This window comes from Triturus cristatus, chromosome 10, assembly GCF_964204655.1.
Source record: "Triturus cristatus chromosome 10, aTriCri1.1, whole genome shotgun sequence".
Taxonomy (NCBI): domain Eukaryota; kingdom Metazoa; phylum Chordata; class Amphibia; order Caudata; family Salamandridae; genus Triturus; species Triturus cristatus.
In genome coordinates, this window is record NC_140593.1 from 977,417,191 (window position 1) to 977,438,990 (window position 21,800).

Sequence of the window (21,800 nt, forward strand, 5' to 3'; positions counted from 1 at the left end):
GCCTCACAGCTGGAATCAGTCAAGCAACAGGTGGACTCGCACGAATCACGACTCGACAGCCTGGAGAACGAACGCACTGAATGTTGTGAGTTCAGACGGGAGACCAAACAACACCTCACGTTTGTGGATAAGGAACTGGCATTCCTCAGGGCCAAGACTGATGATTTAGAGGCCAGGTCCCGCAGATCCAACATTCGCATCACTGGCATCCCGGAAACGACGAACATGGGCAAGATGGAGCTCTATGTGTCGGAGCTGCTCCACGAGCTCTTTGATCCGGCGCTTTCCCCGATGTTCGCGGTTGAGAGGGCACACCGGTCGCTGGGGAAGAAGCCTCCAGTGGGGGCGGCGCCGCGCCCGATCCTGGCTAAGATCCTGAACTTTCAAGATAGGGACCTTATCTTACGCCTTGCACGTGAAAAGGGAAAAATCGAACATAAAGGTAACCACATCTCCTTTTACCCGGATTTCACTCCTCTGGTGCAGGCCGCCCGGAAAGAATTTTTGCCTGCCAAAAAGCTGCTCCTGCAGGCTACCATCCCATATCCACTGTTATATCCAGCCAAGCTGAAGGTGACACATGAAGGCACCACTCACTACTTTACCGAGGCAAAGGAGGCGTTGAAGTTTGCTAAGCGGCTCGGTGGAGCTGCGGCTAGACGCACGTCGCCACGTGCGGAGATGGTAGACGATCGCCTGAGTGACAATGACTGAATAGGACGTGAGTAGGCGGCTAGTGCCACCCATGTTGTTCATTGAGGGTTCTACGGGATGGGTTGTCTTCTTCCCGCCGGTGATCGCTCCGGTGGGCCGGATACATGTTTCCGGGTTGCCGAGGGAGGCCTATCCCTGGTATGTGCAATTTAACTCCAGAACTGGAACTCCTCGACAGTACAAGGGACTCGGATGTGTTATGGGTTGCTTATGGTGTAGCCACCCTGTGAAAGCGGGGGAGTTCGTCTGGAGCACCACGCCCCATGGGGTGTCTCCCATTGTTTGTGGGTTGCATGTGCACATATGTTTTGCGTGTACATGGTGGGGATCTGTCACAACCTGATTGGGGGGTTGGTGAGGGTGGAGGGCGGGGGGGGAAGTTGGGTTCGTTACAGTTTAACATGTTATGGTACGATGGATATACTTTCTGGCATTTCAACACACTGCAGCCACACACAGGGCACGGGCTATACACTGTGTTGGTGATACAGTGCAGGGGCGAGGGCGTAGAGACATCACGTGACTGATGGGATGACGACCGTTAGGTTATTGACGTGGAACGTTAGAGGGCTTGGGGACTACAAAAAGGCTCGGCTGATGCAGGGGTATCTCGCCCGACACAAGATAGATATCTGCTTTCTGCAGGAAACACACCTGTCCTCCACTCCCTCACACAGGCTGAAACACTCACGTTGGGCAGGGGTGTACTCCGCTGTCTATTCGAATTATGCTAGAGGGGTGGCCATACTCATACGGGCCGGGTTGGATTGGAAGGAACATCACACTGTATTGGACAAAGAGGGCCGCTATGTTATCACACACGGGGTGTTACAGGGGAGGGAGATTGTATTGGCTGCAGTGTACGGACCTAACGTTGATGACCCCGACTTCTTCAGGGAACTGTGGGCTCAGATCGTGTTACGGGATTGTTCCACTATTATTCTGGGCGGGGATTTTAATGTGGCACTGGTGGATGCAATGGACCGTAAGGGGGCGGGTGGGCCAACCCACATCAGAGCGCGACAAGCCGTTTTCGATATCATGGCCGAGGGATTGCTGTTGGATATATGGAGAGATAGGCACCCCTCTGATGCTGTGGGGACTTGCATAACGAGCCAGCATGCGGCATGGTCCCGACTGGATTACTGGCTGGTCTCGCCGGATGTGGCGACCTGGGGGGTTGCGGTGGACATTCAAGCACGGTCACTATCGGATCACGCCCCCTGCTTGCTAGGGATTCGAGTACCTGATGCCCCCACCCGCGCGTTCTCCTGGCGGCTACCCCAGCATGCACTCACAGACTCTGCTTTCACCGATGAAATCAGGGAGGACATTGTGAAGTATTTTGAAACCAACACGGGGTCAGTGGCTACCGAGGCGTCCCTCTGGGACGCATTTAAGGCGGTGATCCGAGGCCAGTGTATTTCCAGGCAGGCCGGGGTTCTCAAGGCCATCCGCGGGATCCTGAGCAGATTGGAGGGGGAGCTACGGGACTTAGAGGAACGATTCTGTGCTGACCCGTCGCCTTCACTGGCGGCCCAAATGAAGGCCAAGCTCCTAGAGTTCGAAACCGAGGCGCAGCGTGAGGTAAAATTCCTGGGTAAACAGGCGGAGGCCCGTCGGTACGGGGAGGGGGATAGACCTAGCAGGACCCTGGCGCGGCTGATTTCCCCGCGTGCGCAGTCCCACTTTATAGCCGCCATACAGGACGTGGGGGGTGAGCTCCAGCTAGGGCACGATGCAGTCCTGACTGCTTTTGCCCAGTTCTACTCGTCCCTGTACACTTCTAGACAGACTGCAGTCCCTGAGTCCCTAGATGCCTTCCTCGACTCGATCGCCCTTGTCTGGTTTAGCGACCACCACCGCCGCTACATGGATGTCCCGTTCACTGCCCGGGATGTGGCGCAGGTGATAAAGAGCATGCCCGCGCATAAAGCCCCTGGCCCGGACGGCCTGACCACCACCTTCTATAAAACATACGTTGATGAACTTGCCCCCAGGCTCCTCTCGGTATTTGCGGAGGCCCAGGAGACTGGTTCCCTGCCGGACTCGATGCGAGAGGCACTCATAATCACGCTGCTGAAGCCGGACAAGGATAGTCAACTGCTGGACTCGTACCGTCCGCTCTCCCTTATTAACGTAGACGTTAAAATCTACGCTAAACTGATTGCAGACAGGCTTCAGCCCTTGTTACCGATGGTGGCGCTGCCCGATCAATCGGGGTTTATCCCCGGCCGCGCCACGTCCCACAATCTGCGAACGATTTTCTCAGTATTACACCACCTACACCCCTCTGTACAGGCGGCGGTCGTTTTCCTAGACGCAACGAAAGCGTTTGACTCGCTAGAGTGGCCCTACCTTTTTCGGATTCTTGGGAGAATGGGATTTAGTCCCCTCTTCATAAACCTGATTCGGCCCCTGTATGCCGCTCCAAGAGCACGGGTGCGGGTGAATGGGCTGATCTCCCAGCCTTTTGGCATATCACGCGGGACCAGGCAGGGGTGCCCTCTGTCCCCTCTACTTTTTGCCATTGCCATGGAGCCTCTGGCGGCTCGGGTCCGCCAGCACCATACCGCCCGGGGTATAGGCTTCAGCTCTCGCAGCCTGCTGATCTCCCTGTACGCAGACGATGTGACGTTATATGTCACCAATCCCGCCGAGAACCTGAGCCCACTTCTGAGGGAATTCGTGCGGTTCGAGGGATTGGCGGGTGTGGCGATTAACTGGTCCAAGTCTGTCGCGTTCCCCCTGACGGATGCCACATTGGAGGTGACCTCAGACTATCCCCTGCGCTGGGAAACAGACTCGGTCAAATACCTGGGGGTCTGGATCAGCCGTAGCCTGAACGACTTGTGGTTGCTGAATTTCGGCAGGGCGGTAGACTGGTTGGAATGGAAAGTTGAACTCTGGAATAAGCTCCCCCTGTCTCTGGTTGCGCGGATCGCCCTCGTAAAAATGGTGGTCCTTCCTAAGTTTTTATACCTATTCGTGAATGTACCCTTGCCCCTGACGACGCATTTCCACACGCGGGTGCGGTCACTTCTGTTGACGCTGGTTTGGGCTGGGGGCCAGGCGCGATCTTCCTGGGCGCTGCTTACTCTCCCGTTGCGACAGGGCGGACTGGGGGCCCCTGACATGGCATTATACGCGCTTTGCGCGCAGGCGCAATTTCTGCACTTTTGGGTGTTCCCCACACCTTACCAACCGCATATTGCAGTGGAGACGGCGGCCGCTGCTCCTTTACCCCTGAGTGTGGCAGTATACGGAAAGCCGTCCCGCCCCTCCGGGGATGTGGACACGGTAGCCTTGCTTCGCTGGACATGGCGGGAGCTGAGACGGCGGGCGCGACTCCCCCTCCTGTATGCACCGGCCGCCCCCCTGAGGGGCAACCCCTTGCTTCCCTGCTTGCTAGACAGAGGGGGAGCCGTGGTGATCAGAGGAAAAACGCTGCACACATTTGCTGACATTTATCCGGGGGGCACCTTCGGGGTTCCAGTGGAGGGTGAGTCTGACTCACAGGGGACCTTTAGTGATCTCTTTACCCTACACCAGCTAAGAGAATCCTGCAAAACGCTGTGGCCTCAATTCCCGGAGGAACCCCCACAACTCCAGGCATTACAAAACTTACTCTCGAGAGCCTCCCCCAAAAAACTGGTGTCCCGGCTCTACAACTGTATGCAAGAGCAGGCCCCTGTCGTGGTACCTACCTCGCTCACTGTGTGGAACGAGGATCTAGAGACCCCTTTGTCTGAAGAGCAATGGGCCTTTTGTTGTGGGCAATTGAAGGAACTATCCCCTAATTACAGGTTGCGCCTGGTGCATTTCAAGTTCCTACACAGGTACTATCGCACACCGAGATCGCTGCATCGTATGGGCCTGAGGGAGGATGACAACTGTTGGAAGTGTGGGGCCGAGCAGGCCACTTTCCTGCATGTGGCATGGAGTTGCCCGCGCCTGGAGGAATACTGGGTGAATATCTTCACGGCCATCAATCAAATCCTTCACAGAACCGACACCACTTCTGGGGCTGTTGGGATATGTCCAAGCTACCCCACCAAAGACCAGGAAACTACACGCGCTACTGCTCCTTTATGCTAAAAGGCAAGTGGCGGTGCGCTGGGGCCGTAAATCCGTGCCTAAATTTACAGAATGGGTGAAAGATGTCACGTATGGAAATGCACAGCTGGAATGTTACTGGGAGACGATGCCGACCGCTTCCCGCCCGAGGGACATTTGGGAGCCCTTTCTGCAGTGGACCCGGGAGGGGGCGGGCTCCCCCGACTCTCCACGTTCCCTGGCAGGGGCAGTTTCGGACGACATGGGTTGAGGAGGTTGGGGGTCGGGTGGGGTTGGCCTAGTATGCTGGGCTCTAGCCTATTTTACAGATGTCGGTGGCTGACTGGGTGTGCATGCATGGAGACGGGACGGTGGGAAGAGTGAGGTGTTTCGCCTGGCCGGGCCGGGCAGTGTGCCAGTGGGGGATATGGCTGGGACCACGTGGGTCGCGACATACTTGGGTCCGATACATACAAAAGTTCGTCATTGCTGTGTGCCACTTGATATAAGGTGCCCCCTTTGCAGATTTCGCTCCTGAATTGCCACGTGTAAACTGTTTGTGCGCTGCTGATTCCCATCTGTACCGGAGTTTGTGTTGGTTTTGGTTATGTAAAAATGTATTTGGGTGTAATATGAAAACCGAATATTGCATTCACGCTGATTTACAGTACTTGATATGTTCGGACACAGCCCGCAGATGCGGCAGCTTGGAGTATCTATAACTGTATTGTCATTTACTTGCTGACCTGAATAAACAAATTAAAAAAAAAAAAAGGATAGATTGCAATCAAGGAATGAGAATAACTCTATTGATTTAAATCATAGGAACCAATGGGTCTTAGGTGATCGTGTCCACTGATGGTAAACTGTGTGCACCTTTCAGAAAACCTGAAATATGTGCTTCTTGAGGACAACATGAGGAATATTTGTAGCGCACTATTTGTAGTCAGACTGAGTCCTTAAAGTTAGGATTAAAATACTATGAGGGACTAGTGGCTTGTTCTCCTGACATCCTGCTTCTTTCTGTTAAAAGTCTTATTGTAAAACATGTTATGGGCAAACACTGTTGATAAGTGGAAAATCTGACTGCAGCGGTAATTCACATTGCCAAAGCCAACAGGTCTCTGCTTCGAAATGCAATTCAGACGCTGTTGTTGCATTAGGAATACAAATGATGTGCCTTACAATATACTTCCTGTGACTCTGTTGTCATACATATTGGTGACAGGGCTTTCTTAGAAGGGGCTTAGTCTGTTGTTAGGTGACCTATTTTAACCACTGATGGTAGTGGAGCCTAACGTAAGAAACTGTGCTATTTGGACGGTATCCAATGTAGTTATTTGCTTTGAAAAGAAAGAGGTATTTTTTTTGTAAGCGTTAAAAAAAAGTATTTTTATGTTTTTTATTTTATGCGCATTTAAGTCGTAGAACCTCCTGTTTGAGAACATGCTTGATTTTATAGTCTGTTTTAACACATGAAAGGACAGTGAGGTTTGGTGTTTCTTTGGTTTTTTCTTTGTAATTTCCAGATAATGGTTCTCTTAAAGGTTTACCTGCGGGGGGTATGAACGTGGGTGGATGTTTTTTCCTACTGTATCTTCCTAGTTCGGGCTAATTTGGCTGTGTGTCCCTGTGACCCCACTCTGCTAGGCTGGTGTTTTGGGTTCTGTTACTCTCTCTTCTCTTGAACCCGATGTGGAATATTGCATGACTGTTCCAGCTACTGTTATGTAGGTTTATATACTTTTTTGGCAAGATTTGAGACTATTTTTAGCTGCTTAGTAGATAATCCATTTTGACTATTGTGCAGATACAAACATTAATGGAGAACGTAGCTTGGATTGATGCACAGTGCACGTTTATGTACATATAATAACAATTTTGAAAGCACTTGAGGATGATGTTTAAGGTGACGAGTTTTAATGGCTTGTCATGCTCCCATCGTGAAATATATTACAGTGCGCATTTGTCAGAAAATGGCGCTTTAGTGGCCGATGATGCTGGAGGAACTGTTTAAAAGTAAGTAAAGCAGTAACGTATTCTTGCCACAAGATGGGGCTGAAGCGCGACCAATGGTGAATGAAAAGAGGAATCTGTTTTTTTTGTGTGCAGATTGATATTGCGCAAACTCGGCCCGGAGGTATTAGAGCGCTTTACATGAACACCAGTCACGTTACACAAAGACACATGCATTTTTTGGTAGGTACGGGGATATTAAGTGATTTGCCCAGAATCACAGGATGCTAAGCCGACGCTGAGGCTCGAACCTGGTTCCCCAGCACCAAAGTAGGCAGCTCTGGCCGTAAGGCCACATCCTCTCCCATGTGCTCATCTTGCACGTTTCCAGAAGCATACCAGTTTGTATTTCTTATTGTTGACGCAATGTTAACCCCTTCAGTGCCCATGACGAGATAGTCTCGTCATGGAGCGCGGTTGCGCTGTGCCCATGACGAGACTATCTCGTCATGAACCCCGCCCGCTAATGCAACGCCCGGCACAGGGCGGGGAAAGGGCGGGGCACTGAAGAGGTTAAAATAATATAAAGCAGACCTGCCATCTCTCACCGTGCCTCTGCGTTTCTCGCTATCGACTCTCCTCACCCAGTCATCCACTGAAGAACCATGTCACACGGTGAGCAGCAGGTGAGCTGGAACTCCGACTCATGGTGGGTTTCCAGCTTGCTTGTAGGGGCTCCACACATTTGCAATGCATTATGGATTTCGCAGCTTCTCCTGACCACATGCGAAGTGGCATCAGAAGCATTTACGCTCTTGGCCCTGGTGGGATGAACCACCCCCTCTAGGACCCTACTATCTCCTTAACCGTCTAACTGGAATTTAAAGTAAGCATTGAAAAAACACAATTACAGTTAGCATGTAAAGGGCACCTGTCTGCAGGTACATAGAGTGTGAAGGCAGATAAAAATCAGAGCCCGTTCTAGAAGGCACAATGTCTAATAGAAAATAGGTATGTGGAGACCTTCATGAGTCTAGATAAAGCCCAGAGCTCTTTGAAAATAGTGTTTGGAGGATGTGTTTTTGACAGGGCTGGAGCAAGGGGACATTTCTCTAGCCAACATACAGCAGGTCCCATTATCAATCACCGGGACGTGGTTTGTTTAGAGGCTTCCAGTCCGCTACCAGGTTCTATTCTCTAAGAGGAAGAGTTAACAGAGGTCACCAGCCCAGAGGAAGAGCTCACATCACCAAAGGAAACCAAGGTAAGTATGAGGACCCCTTTTGTTTTTGTCCTAGGAAAGGTCGGAGCAATTAAAAATGTTCGTACACAATTGGAAAGCATTAAGAAAGGATCAGTGGGTTCCTGACGCTGTCCAAGGTTACACAATAGAGTTCAGGGAACAATTAGTTCAAAAAACAGAACCATTGGAGATAGTGTTTCAAGTGGACCAACAAAATTTGGTGGAATTGGAGGTTCAAGAAATGGTAAAGAAAGGAGCGATAGAGAGTGTGTCAGAGGAAGAGTTGACGTTTGTGAGCACAATTTTTTGGGTCAGGAAAAAGGACAAAGGTTGGTGTCCTGTAACAAATTTAAGGAACTTGAATTGGTTTTTGATTTACAGGCATTTCAAGATGGAGTGTATCCATCTTCTAAGAGATATTTTGGAGACGAACGATTGGTTGATAAACTGGATTTAAAAGATGCTTATTTTACCATTCCAATAGCGGAAAGCAGTCATAGGTATCTGCAGCTAAGATGGTTATCAAACCTTTATCAGGTCACTTGTCTACCTTTTGGACTGGTATCAGCTCCTTGGTGTTTTACAAAGGTACTGAAGCCAGTTGCTGCATTACTTTGAGAAAGGGGCATTTGAATGATTATGTATCTTGATGATTTTTTGATCATGTTACAGGAGTAAGAAGAACTGAGGACACAACTTTGTTTAGTGTTCGCTCTGTTGGAATTCCTGGGATTCTTTGTCAATATGGAGAAATTAATTCTGGTTCCTTATAAGGAAGTGGAGTTGCTTGGGTTTCAGGTGAACACAGTGCTTACAATTTTAAGTCTGCTGGAGAAAAAAGTTGTGAAAATAAAGACAGAAGCCAAACAGGTTTTGAAAAGACAGTTTATTACGTTGAGGACTTTAGCAACGATTATAGGTTTGCTTTCATCTTCTATTCAGACAGTCTTTTTAGTGCCACTTCATTACAGAGGCTGAAGGTGGAAGGCCTAAGAAGGGTTTATGGCATGAAGACCAAGTGAAGGTTACTCCAGAAGTGCAGGAAGAGTTGAATTGCTGGCTAGAAAATGTGGATGCTTGGAATGGCAGAGCCATATTTGAATATGTACAGATTATATATAGGAGGACAGATGCATGTCTTTTTGGTTGGGGAGCACTTTTGAATCAGCAAGAGACAGGTGGCTTATGGTCATGAGAAGAGAGTTGGGATCATATAAATGTTTTGGAGATGAGATCAGGTCTTTTTACACTGAAAAGTTTTGGAAGAGCATTAAAGAACTGCAATGTTTTTAATTGAAAATGGACAGTGTTTCAGCAGTCAGATATATAAGTTGATTTGGTGGCAGCAAATACAAGAACCTAACTCAGATAGCAAAATACATTTGGAGTTTCTGTCTGGAATACAGGATAGGTTTATAGGCAGAGTACTTACCAGGTCTGTTCAACACTGTGGCAGATTGGAATTCAGGATATCTCGTGGACTAAAGCGATTAAAAGGTGAATGTTCTTCTTTTCCAACGAATTTTAGAGGTTTGGGTCTGTTTGATGTTGATCTGCTTGCGTTGAGGTTGACATTCCAGTTAACTCAATATCTCAGTTGGAGGCCAGATCCCCTTGCGGAAGCAGTGGATGCTTTTCAACAGTTTTGGAGGGGATTTCGGGGGTACGCATTTCTCCCTTTTGCGATGATAAAGGGAGTGTTTTTGATGTTTCAGGCTGGACTGTCACCAAGAGGCACAGGGTCAAGACTGATTTGCATATGGCCACGTCTAAACTGGGGTGGCATAGTGAGCAAAAGAATGATGGATTTAACCCGGGTCTCTTGACTGGGGGTGAATATTTTGATTTGTTCTGCATTCCATCCGTCTATTGTGTGGCTGTTGATGGTGAGGAGGCAGAAATGTTAGGTAGTTCTGATGACTCCATTTTGGGCTGCTCAACCTTGGTTTCCAGAATTATTGGTGTTACTGGAGGAACCTTATTTGATTCCAGTTTCAGACGAAATGTTTGGTCCAGAAAGAGAGGTTCATCCTTTAGTCATGGAAGATTTCAACGGAGGAAAGCACTTTGCAGGTCTTTCAGAACAGGCTCATAAATTACTCAAAGAATCTTGGGCACCTGGAACAAGAAGATACTATGTTGGAACTTGGAAAAGATGGGTTTGTTTGTGCATGGAGAGGGACTTTGATCCTGTGGAAACATCTTTCATAGAACTCTCACATGTTTGTCTAAATTATTGGTAAAGGGTTTGAGTTCTAGGATAATCAATTGTTTTAAGTTGGCAGTGGTGGCAGGACATACTCCTGTGGGAGGATTTTCTATAGGAAGAGATAGTTTCATTTGTAGATTTAGGAAGGGTAATACATTACAGAGACCACCTAGACCAAGGTATAGTCGTTTGTGGGATGTAAATTTGTCTTTGAGAAATTAGAGGGTTGGCCTTCTAATAAATATTTGATTTCATGACAATTATCTGGCAAGATAGCAGCCCTGTTATGCTAAAAAAAAATTAGAATGGTTTCAGATGAAGAGCCTTTGAGGTGAGTAATGGTTTTTATAACCCAGATGGGGTTATGTTTCAAATCACAGAAATAACTAAGTCTATGTCTTCCTCAGTGTTTTGTCCACGATTTGCTGAGCATTCAAAATTGTGTAGTACGGTGTCTGAAGGAGTATGAATCCAGGATGAATGAGTACAGAAGAGATGATGTGACACAGTTGTTGATAACTTATGTACAGCCCTATAATCCTGTGAGTTCCGCAACTATAGTGTGGTGGGTTAGAATTTGTATACTTGAAGCAGGAATTGATTTACAGAAATTTGGTGCGCATTCAGTGGGAGGTGCGATGACGAGTAAGGTTTTTTCTTCAGGAGGTCACCTTAAGGAGCATTTGAAAGCAGCAAATTGGTCTAATGCTGGTGTGTTTGAGAGGCTCTATTTGAAATTGATGGACCATGTATCGTCTGTTGTTATTTCACTGCATTGAACATGCACAATGCTAGCCTCCAGTCTTGACATGAAATATAGATTCTCCTAGTTTTTTTATCAGAAAATCTGGATTTCATTCAAGACCCAGTGGCTAGCATTATCCTATCCTCCCTTACCAAGTAAGAGCAATTTTGGGAGGGGAGTATTTTATGCAATTTAACATGATTTATAATATTCTGTAAATACATTTTCTTTGGTAAGGAAATATTCAGATGACAGTTTACATTTATTTCAGTGTTATATTTTTTACAGAGACTCAATGAAGATGGAAAACTTCAGTATATAAGACGAGTGGAAGCTTACAATGTTTTGGAATTTTTCATTATAGTTCAAGTTTTATAGTATGATGATTTAGCCTTGGAGCAGCTGTAAATTGGAAGATGGCTGGTGGGCTTGGGGTTATATAGACTGTAGTATTGGTTCTAATTCTAGAATTTCAAGTGTGGTTAAAAGTTGCTCTAAAGTACTGCATGGAGTAGCAATAAAAGGTTAATGCACAATGCTAGCCTTCGTGTTTTTAATGAAAACCAGATTTTCTGATCACAAAAATAAGAGAATCTACATTCCCCTCCATTGCATTTGCAGTTAGGTGTGAGGCTCCAGATAGCTCCCAGCCAGGATCACGATCAAAAGGAAGCCTGATGGCCCCTTAACATCTGCCTTTGTTTAGGGCCCAGCTGAAATGTAAAATATAAAGCCCCTCACCTGCACGTTGCTGCCCATAATGAATGCAGACAACATGCAGGCACTACTGAACGTGTCCCAGTGTGTGAAAATTACACTCGGAAGAGTTCAGGATATTTCTGTGGAGCGCAACCGCTTGGCGAAAAGTGTGGGTAGACCCGGTCTACCCGCATGTACCCTCGACTTGTAACCGGAATAATTATCTTGGGTATGTGCTCATTTTATCAGTACAGCTGCCTTTCATGTAGTCTTTTTCTAATAGCATACTCTTTGTTTACATTATTCTGCGTATAATACCACGGACAACAAACATCTTACTCCATCATCCCATGGTGTCGGGTGATATGAACAGCATTTGCATTGTACTCACCACGCAGAACTGTTAGCAATGTGATGCTGCCCGGGGCAGGACCATCTATGTTAGCAACACACATACATGAATCTTTTGGTGCCTGACAGATTAGTATGAGGAAGGAGGAAGCGGCCAGGTAAGCACTGGCTCCAATAAATGACAGGCTCTGACTCACAGAAGGTGAGACCTGGAGTAAAGGTGCTACTCTGACGGCGGTGGGCACAGCAAGGAAAAACAAAACTGCCGCCTGCGTGTGCTTGCTGCTGGCCAATCAGACCATGGGTGGTTACAGGCAAGGTGCCCCCTGATCCACGTGGGGCATCGCCTTGTCTGGTTTTATTAATGAAAAAGACCCATATGCTAACACTCAGGAGCTCGGCTTCTTTGATCGTCAAGGGGTGTGGGGGAGGCTCGATGTTCTCTTGATGAGGTACTGAAGCATTTGAAGTTGAGTCACTGCCATTAAGGAAACATTAAAACAAAGGAGACCGCACTCCCACCTAACACAGCACTTGTCAGCGCGATTGCTTAATGATGTGCAGCTGAGCTTCTCGAGCGCACTTCATCAGGTAGTAGGAAATACAATAATTGTGTGACTAATGCATTTTAGTGCAGTGATGCGTACACCCGCCCTAAAATGCGTTAGACTTGATGCATGGTAGTTGGCAGGGCTAAAGCTGTGGTAAAGCGGGTGTGGAGTAGTGGGAGGGAACAGGGAAGAGGGGCACATAACATAAATAGCCCCTCGCGTCAGCAGTACAAGGATACAACCCATCCACTCAGAACACAGTGAGTTTGAAGTAGTCCTGGACAAGACAAACCCAACACAAGAATACGGAAGCAACCCACTATATCAAAGGCTGACACCTGATATTGACCACAAAGCCATCCAGTCATGAGCAAGGGGCTGGCTCAAAACTCACTTTACACATCTGTTTTTCAATCTATTTTCGATCGATGTGAAAATAACATTTTGCCAAGACAAGTCATAGTCCTTATTTTTAACAAGATCTTGAAGGCAGCATGTAAGAAGGCAGGAATGGCTTCCCATATAAACTATTTTTATTTGAAGTTGCTGCCAATCAAGCTGTTTCTGAAAGTCAAAAGCAAAATTCCTTTTTCAGGATGGAAGATCTTCTGATGTGCCCATGTTGTTACAATGAAGGAGGTCTAAACAGGACAAAATGAAAGCAGCAGTAATATGCTAGAAAGGCAAAAGTGCATTAAAGTATGTATTTTGCCATGCACCCCCAAAACTTTCAATTAGAAAAAGCTTGAGGAGCAGGGTTTTCGCTTTTACCTTTACAATATCAACAACAACAGACTGCTTAAACGTTATCAGGGACTACAAGTGTTTACTCATTAGAAGTCTTGTAATTCCCAACCTAAGCTTGAACTTTTTACTCCTTTCTCCTTGCCCAGTAGTTTCTTGGAATGTAATGTAAACAACTTGTTCACTTGGAAAAGCAGCCCTACCCTGTTTTTTCTTTTTGCTGACCTACTTAGTCCTCCATCCTTTTTCAGAAGCTTAAACAATCTGCAATTCCACTCGCAGTGCTCCCCATTTTAACAGTAAATCCCCAGTCATCGCAAGGATGGTTACTGCCCCCTTGAACGAGACTAGGAAGGGGATTGGTGGCTGCAAATAATAGGCCTGGGGTAAAGGTCCTTCTTCCTGCATCCCTGTTGAATAAGCCTCCTACTAGCCAGCCCTCTGAAGGTTCCAAGTCCAAAACTTGGGAGCTTTGAACTATTTAGTCTAAATGCCTTCCCTATGTGCGCATGTGATGCATGGTTTAAGTGAGCCTTCCAAGTGGCCACGGACCAGTAGACAGGGACAGGTGGCTATTTGGGACACTGTTCAGGTTATACAAAATGGTGACTAAACTGTCTGCTTCTCTTTTTCCATTGTGGACTGATCCTTTATCCTTTGCCACCTCTCCAAAACTGTTGGGCTAGGCGTACAATACTCACGGTCCCTCCCATTGTAGAACCTGTTTTCTTCCCCTGCAAAACCTGGCCACTCCTCTTTTGTTGGGTTGTGCTGTGCAGGACCAGCAGCTAGAGCTCTGTAGTTTTACCAACCTATCTCTACTCTATGAACAATTCTGACGACTTTGGACCTGTTGACCTACAATACATATCTAGAAAAACCTACCAAGGCAAAACCAAAGGCCATGCATGTGGCTTCTCCTGATTGCACGAAATTATTGAACTTTAAAACAATCTTGAACATTGGTTGGCTTGGGTACTTTCTAATTGCCTAGCAGAAGGATAATGATGGATTCATTCCAGACAGTAACATCTGCTTTTTCTGATCTTCATGGAGACTTTGCACAGTTAGTAGATTAGATGTGTCCCGGTGACAGGGCCTGATAACCTGTCCTCCAGGAAGATGGAGTACTCTGGAAGAAACCTTTCTATGATGACTGGCTAGAAAAGGAACCTGAAATGCCCAGTATTCAGTATAGGGCCCCAAAGTGTAAGGAAGATTTGATCAGGGCCTACTGGACTGAAGTCCTGCTTGAAGGTCACCTTGCTGGAGCGAGTTGCTCATAAGCCACATTCTTTGCGGAATAGCTGCCCACAGAGACTGAGTCAAAGATAATTAGCTAAGGTTGTGATACTATAGAGTTGCTTTCCTGCCAACATATGTATTGAACCTGCATTGTCACTTACCAATGGATGACGGTAGAGGAACCAGAACATTGTCCCTTGTGGTAAAATTAACCATAAGGCATAATATTATTTGAAATATAACACCTAGTATATAACCATTTTAAAAAAAAGTTTGTAGTTTTGCCTCCGCTTCAGAATGTGCTAGCCCATTCTGATTGTTGTGTAGATTGTCATTTTGCCTCCCCTGTTGCACTTGCCTGTTAATAAAGTCCACATTTTCTTTAAAGTTAAAGCACTCCCGGGTGACTAGGTTTGTGTGTTATTTACTGGTGTTATGGTGTATCTGAGTATTTATCACCTAACACCTCTGAGTTATCTTAACTGCTGTACTTTATTGCCTCTGAAGCATGAAGTCACCAAGGGAAACAGCTTTGTTATCCAAATAAAGTATTGTCCAATAACCACTGACTGCCACCTGGTCCCAAGAAAAGGCCTTACATAGTTAGATAGACTTCTTGATGGTGCTGTTGTGACAGGAGGCATTAATTGTAAAGTTTACATTGCTTTCATCGTAGCTACATTAAATATTTCGGTTGGATGATGATGTTAACCATCTTCTCATGCAGTGGCCCTCTTAATCCTTGGGCTTAGTTGAAGAACCCAGGTGGAGCTTAATGTGATGCTTAGTTCAAGACCATTACAAGGTTTACAGAGGGAATTGCCGCAACTGTCCTTCTGTTTATAACTTCGAAAGGATCTGATGAACAAGAAGCACGAGGTTCTGATTAGGTCATTGCATGCCGAGTTTGCATATAAGATCTCGGGTCTAGAAAGAGAAACTCCAGATCAGTTAGGAATAGTGGAGGTGGCCTGGTGTAAAAGAAGTACTGAATAATGGCTCTTGATGGACAACTATACCATATGGGTAGATCGATATTTCAATTGGTACCGATGGTCACTGGTTCCATTATTGCCTCTACAGCTGAGCCCGGTTTCAGTGATCCTAATGACAACAAGCTGCTTCTTTCTTTAATTTATCCATGAGGTGGTGGAAACAGCATTTTTTGGAATGTCAATTCCAGAACTACCAGAGGAATTCCAAAGTTGTTTTTACTGCTCTTTGGTAGCAAATTCTGTCTGCCAAGAGTCTATCGTTTGGAACCAAAATCCAGGAATGAGGAACAATCAACTTCCAAGGGAGAGGTTTCAGATAAGTTGACTCTCCTAGGAGATTTGACCAAAGCATGGTCCGCTCAGAGCATTTGTCTTCTAAATAGAGTGCAACCGGGGTCTGGCATATTACTTTTATTTTGAAAGTGAATTACTCATCTAGTAGCATGGGAGTTCCATCTTTCAGCAAAGTGTTTTCACTCTGAGTTAGCAGTCATCGGGAGGGCAAACCTCCAAAACTGTCGAGTAGAGCACTCAAACACCGAGGAGGACGGTGCAGGCCTCACACTGATAGTGAAAAGTGAATCATATTCTAAAACCACATCCTCTGCCAGATCTCTCTAATCTGTGAGGGCTTGCACCAAATGATGAAATCGGTTGTTGCTTGGGATAGCTGACCCCCATCAGACCGTAGGATGTATTTTTGAACAAAACAAACAAGTAAACTGCAAGTATACGTATATAAAGCAGGATATGCTGGCTTGCGCAATTGAGTCAATTCACCATTTGACGCCTTAACATTTAAGGCTGCAGCGGTACTTTTTTCTTTAGGTTGGATGACATGAAAGGAAAAAAGGTTTTCTTTTGTACTTTTACCACCTTCTGATGTAGGCCTACAAAGATCTATCCATCCTCTCCCAGCTGTTAAATTGACTCTCAGAGCTCTAATACTACTTTCTGAGGACACGCTCACATTTTCAGTCATCAGTTGGCCGCTTCGCAGTGATTATTTTCCATACTCATACTTCCTAGAGTACCCAGTGAATAGTATTCTTTTCTCACCTTGGCACCGGACCAGAAGTTGACTGAACTAATTTTCACTGTACCGTCCGCTATTAAAATGTAATTGTTGTGTTGTGTAATGTTTTGTCAGTGATTTATGTCTGTCTCAACAATTTCACTATCACTTTATGTAATCAGTTTTAGCAGACATATTGAACTGCCATGTTACTGTGTACAAGTTCTTGAAGTACCTCCTATAAGCCAAAATACAGATGCAGAAATGCAAGGAAAACAAAAAGAACATAGTGGGGCAGTTAGTGGAGAGAGTGGAGATTTGTTCAGACCTTCTGGAAAACCCTATATCAAGTCAATGTGGTCTTCGCCTGATCATAGTTTCAATCAATCAATCCATCAAGTATTTATATAGCACAGCAAATCACCCTTGTGGGTCCCAAGGCGCTGCAGATGCTACCGGCTTGGTTGAGCTTTGTTATTGGAACAGCCATGTCTTGAGCCCCTCTCTAATTCCGGAGAGATGCCCTCTTTCCTGTCCAGTACGAAAGTTACACCCACACATGTTGGGTTCTATTTATATTGAAAATCAGGATGGTAGCACGTTTGCAGTTGGCGACATATTCACACATATTTTGCAGTTTCTATCACATAATGTGAGGAAATTGTAAGTGTTGTGTGTGTTTTAACCCCTAGCTCGATGTTTGCTAGGTATTTGAGAATGCTGACTGGTAACCTTTTTCTGACATTTGCGGTGAATTCTAGTGTTCTCTGTTAAGTAAATGTAAGAAGTGGGTACTCTCCATATTTTACTTTTGCAGGGTATTATGAGGAAGGAAAGCTTGTACAATGCTTGCAAGTACCAACCACTGAGACTTTCCCAGGTCTCTGCTCTTCAAAAATAGGTGTTGAGATGATAGGATTCCCTGGCTGCTGTCGAATCTCTTGGGGCAAAAACTGTAGACTTACCAGATAACTGTGTGATAGGCGGTACAAGGAACTTAACGCTATACCATGTTGCACAGGGCTTTAGCATTTCTAGAAAACGATTCCTTAGTTAGTGGGTCTCAGCGCCTCTAGGGTGCCGAGACCCACTACTACCAAGGAAGGTAAAATGCACATGATAGGTGGGGGGTCACAAAAGAGCACACCTTGTGCCAGTAACCCCAACTGGCCACTGTTACTTTTTTTTCCCTTAACAAATACTTACCTATGATGTTTAGATGGCATTTCAGGTTGACAGAAGGACCGAATATGGGTTAAAAACCTCAATGCACTCCCTTAGGGAAGCTGAAATGCAGACTATGGGTACAGGGGAGAGTCTGTTTTCCTTGTGCCAGGAAGCCCGGCCCAGACTGTTTACATTTTATCCTTAACAATATATGATCCCTGATTTCCAGGAGGGCATTTTAGGTCCCAGAGAGAGGCATATCTGGAATACCAAGCCCTAATCTGCTCAAGGGTGCTTAAATACGGACAGTGAGTTTATGCCAGAGAGGAGCCTATCTTGTGCCAGGATCCCCAGCCCCCCCCCCCCCCCCACCCCCCAGGGAACAGAAAGGTATTTTTCTCAAGGAAGTTGAGGTGTGCTACGTACGTGTGTGAAGGATGGGCTCCCCATTAATCCTTCACCACTCCCTGGAACGACTCCTGGTGGCCCTCGGAACTAGGACAATCACCCACACTGACTGACCACCACAGAAACGTCAGCATCATCCTGGAGAGCAAGCTGACCAGAAAATCTCAGATCAACCCAGTCTCCTTCGCCTGCTTCCTCACATTGTTCATGCCACGAAAAATCTTCAAATGGCTTCCCAGGACACAAGATGCTCCGTCACACAGGTCCTAATCACCAGACGACGGGACTATAGCAACGATCTATATGCAGCGATCGCCACACAACTCCTACAGAGACTTCAAACCATACAGAACACTGCAGCCAGACTCATCCTCCACGAACCCATATCACCCCATCTCAGAAAGGAAACTCCACTGGCTCTCCATACAGAAGAGGTGGGGATTTAAGTTGATGATCCATGTGTATGAGACACTACACAACCAGGGACCCCTCTACATCAACCACCACCTCGCCTACATCAACCACGGCCTGAGCTTCCACCAACCTTCCAGAAAAGCTACTCTCCGCATCCCCATCCCTCCACCGAAGCAGAAGCAGAGAACGCTAATTCTCCTACCTCGCAGCGAAGACATGGAATGTGATAACGCAGAGGGTGCAAGATTGATGAGGTCTGTGTGCTATTGACATCAGTCTGTTGAGGGAGTTGCACGGACTTGCAGGAAGCATTTCTACAACAGTCCCTAATGGCGGTAGAAAGTGTGGAAAACATAATTTGTGAGCACCATGGGTTTGCCTGCACCTCTGGGCTAAGATGTGACATCAACGTCCTGTGCACTCTTTTGATTGTGCAGAGGATGTGGAGATCACTTCTGCAGCACTAAAAGTATTAAGTGTGGTTTCTATTATTTTGCCATTGCAATTTGCTTAGCATACAGCCTGGCAATATTATAGCATGCAGCTTTAAGTATTCTGACAAAAAAGGCTTTTCAACGATTTTGTTGCTTGCATCGAAGGCCATGGACAGATTCAACTTTTGGATATGGGCTGGTGGTAGAGAGGTTTTTGGACTTTGTTGAGTGAGACCTGTAGGCTGTACCAAATTATTAATGCTTTATATTGGTTGGTGTATGTGATGCCCATTGCTTAGCAAAAAAAAACTGATCATGGACGAAATGCTGAACAAATCAAATATTCACCCCCCAGTCACAGATTTGGGTTTAATTCATTGTTTTTTTGCTAACCACGCCACCCCAGTTTGGACCTAGCTATAATCACATCAGTCTTGACCCTGCTCCCCATGGGAACAGTCCAGCCCGAACAGCCATGCCAGGTCTTCCCCAGACTGTAAACTAGCATCCTGGGACAGGTTTTGAGGTATCACCCCATATCAGCCAGGCTAGCTTGAATCCAGTGGCATAGTGAGCACGGTACCCATGTCGGGGCAAACCCTTTCCACGTAGGGGACAAAAGCAAAAAGACCTGATGATGGGCAGGGTTTGTGGTTGGATCTTCTGGTTTGAAAGTGGAGTAGAATGTTGGGTCAGAACTTTGGTGGGTAAATGAGGTAAAGATTCTTAGTTTGGCAGTTGCTGCATGACCATCTGTGCTGCTGGATGTAAACGCACCACAAACTTACCACTGAGTGTCTTCTTTTTAGTTACGTTATAGGGTAGCGCGGAGAATGCTAGCGTGAGCTCAGTGACGCACAAAGATATGGTGCCACACCACTTGCATCCATAATGTTGCTTCAGGGCATATACTCAAAGTGCAACATATCAGAACTAAAATAAGAGTTTTCCACAAGCTTCATGCACATTGTTTTGTTTCTGCCAGTTTCTTTGAAGCTTGGTCCAAACGTCTATCCCTCTCTGGTGGGTGGGGGGGGGGGGGGAGTGTTCATGGTCCAATGTATTTTAATAAGACCTGTTGGCAACTGCCAAGGTTGTCAGTCTTCATTAATCTTCTCAAGTCTCAGATAAATAAGTTACTGTTATCTGACAGACGTGCGTGTTTTACTTTGCATGGAGTGGTAAATGTTGATATATTACAGGCTAACTAGAATTAATGTGTCCACTTGCGTTGCATGAAATGTCACTCTTGACAAGATTACAATTATTTTCACTGTTATATCCGTGAAAATCCAACCCATTGTGACATTAATAACTAAGGCTACTCTGATGTATCAAGACTTGCATGGTATTTATAAGAACACCCAAATGCATATACTTCACATTGAAAACAATTACTTACTATATGTTCTGTGTTTTTTTTTATTTATTTTAGCCCCACTGCTAACAAAGTGAAGATCAGGGAAGCGCATAGAAGGATAATGCTTTTGAACCACCCCGACAAAGGTAATGAAAGGCAAACTCCGGAGGAGCTAATGTCCTATGTGCAAAAAATTAATAGCTTTACGAAAATGTAGTATTTGGTTCACACATTTATTACGAATTTATTGCTATACTACTACAGTGCAAAGGTCGAATTCCAGTTTTTTTGCCACAATAAAGAGAAATTGATGTGAGAAAACACTGTTTACCTTCTCACAGATTGCACGTTACAACTAGTTTACACATGGAAAGAACTCTCCTACCAGTTAAAAGCCTCTTCAACACGATTTTACCTTACTGCACAAATGTAACCTCTTAATCCTAGCTTTGGTTAAAAACCTTTTTTTAAACTAATGCACCTAGTTGAAATGCCATGGCATAAACCTTATGTGCAGATGGACAGAGTGCAATATGCTAATTAATATACTGTTGCCAAAAGAAAAGGGAGCGGCATCTTGACCTGTTCTCCTGAGAGTTTTGCCTCTCCTGAGTCATGGTCCCTTCCCACCCCAAAAATAGTAATCAGTAGTATATTACACTTTGCGTCCATAACCCCCCCCCCCCTCCCCTCCCCCCACACACACACAAAATATTATTGAAGGCGCATTGAATTTTACCTGGAAAAATAAAAAGGAAAAAATATATATTTCCCTTAATAAACTATATGAAAAATAAAAGAATGGAAAGAGGAACGTTGTAAATCATCATAATACTTGTATATAACAAGAAGGGAAAAGAACCACAAACAGATGGAGAACACAATAAGTGGTTCTAGATCAGTATATAGTTTATTCAATAAAGATACGCTGGCCATCGGTTCCTGCAGTCAGTAAGCTAGTGACGGGAGCTTTGATGAGCCACCCCCTAAGCCAGTGAGATCCGACAATCGCCTTGCACTGAGTTTGTGTACTACGATCAACCCTGAGGCTGCTTCATGTCTTATTCCAGGTGAAAGATGTATTGCATGTTGAATTTATTTTATGAAGTATCTTAGACCAGTAAATGATAGCATGCAAACAAGGATATCACATTAGAATCCGTGGTATTATGTTATGGTATCTGGATTTGTAGAGCGCAACTTGTCACCCAGCAAGGTTATCCAGGCGTAGGAGCAGGTGTGTAGGTGTGGATCTAAGGGGGATGACCGAGAGGTAAGTGGGAGGTTAGTTGATTAGCCAGATCTTCAGCTTCTTGCGAAATTCAAGAAGCGAGTAGGAGACCCGGATGGACGTTTAGATGTTGGCTTCAGGCCTTGAGTAAATGGCTTCCTTTTCATATAATGCATCCTTGGAAGAGTGCTGGGACATTACGTGTGCAGGTTAGCAGGTTGTATAAAACCCACAATGTTACAGAAAGCATATCACATAATGGA

General features: G+C 45.8%; 1 protein-coding gene across 1 annotated transcript in view; it reads left to right on the top strand.

Annotated features, from left to right (window-relative positions):
- DNAJC19 (DnaJ heat shock protein family (Hsp40) member C19) overlaps nucleotides 1–21,800 on the top strand; it is a 93,998-nt gene that overhangs the window by 59,004 nt on the left and 13,194 nt on the right. The window contains exon 5 of the mRNA XM_085628880.1: nucleotides 20,382–20,452. Within this exon, the coding sequence (XP_085485006.1) occupies nucleotides 20,382–20,452 (71 nt within the window). The remainder of the gene's footprint in view (nucleotides 1–20,381; nucleotides 20,453–21,800) is intronic.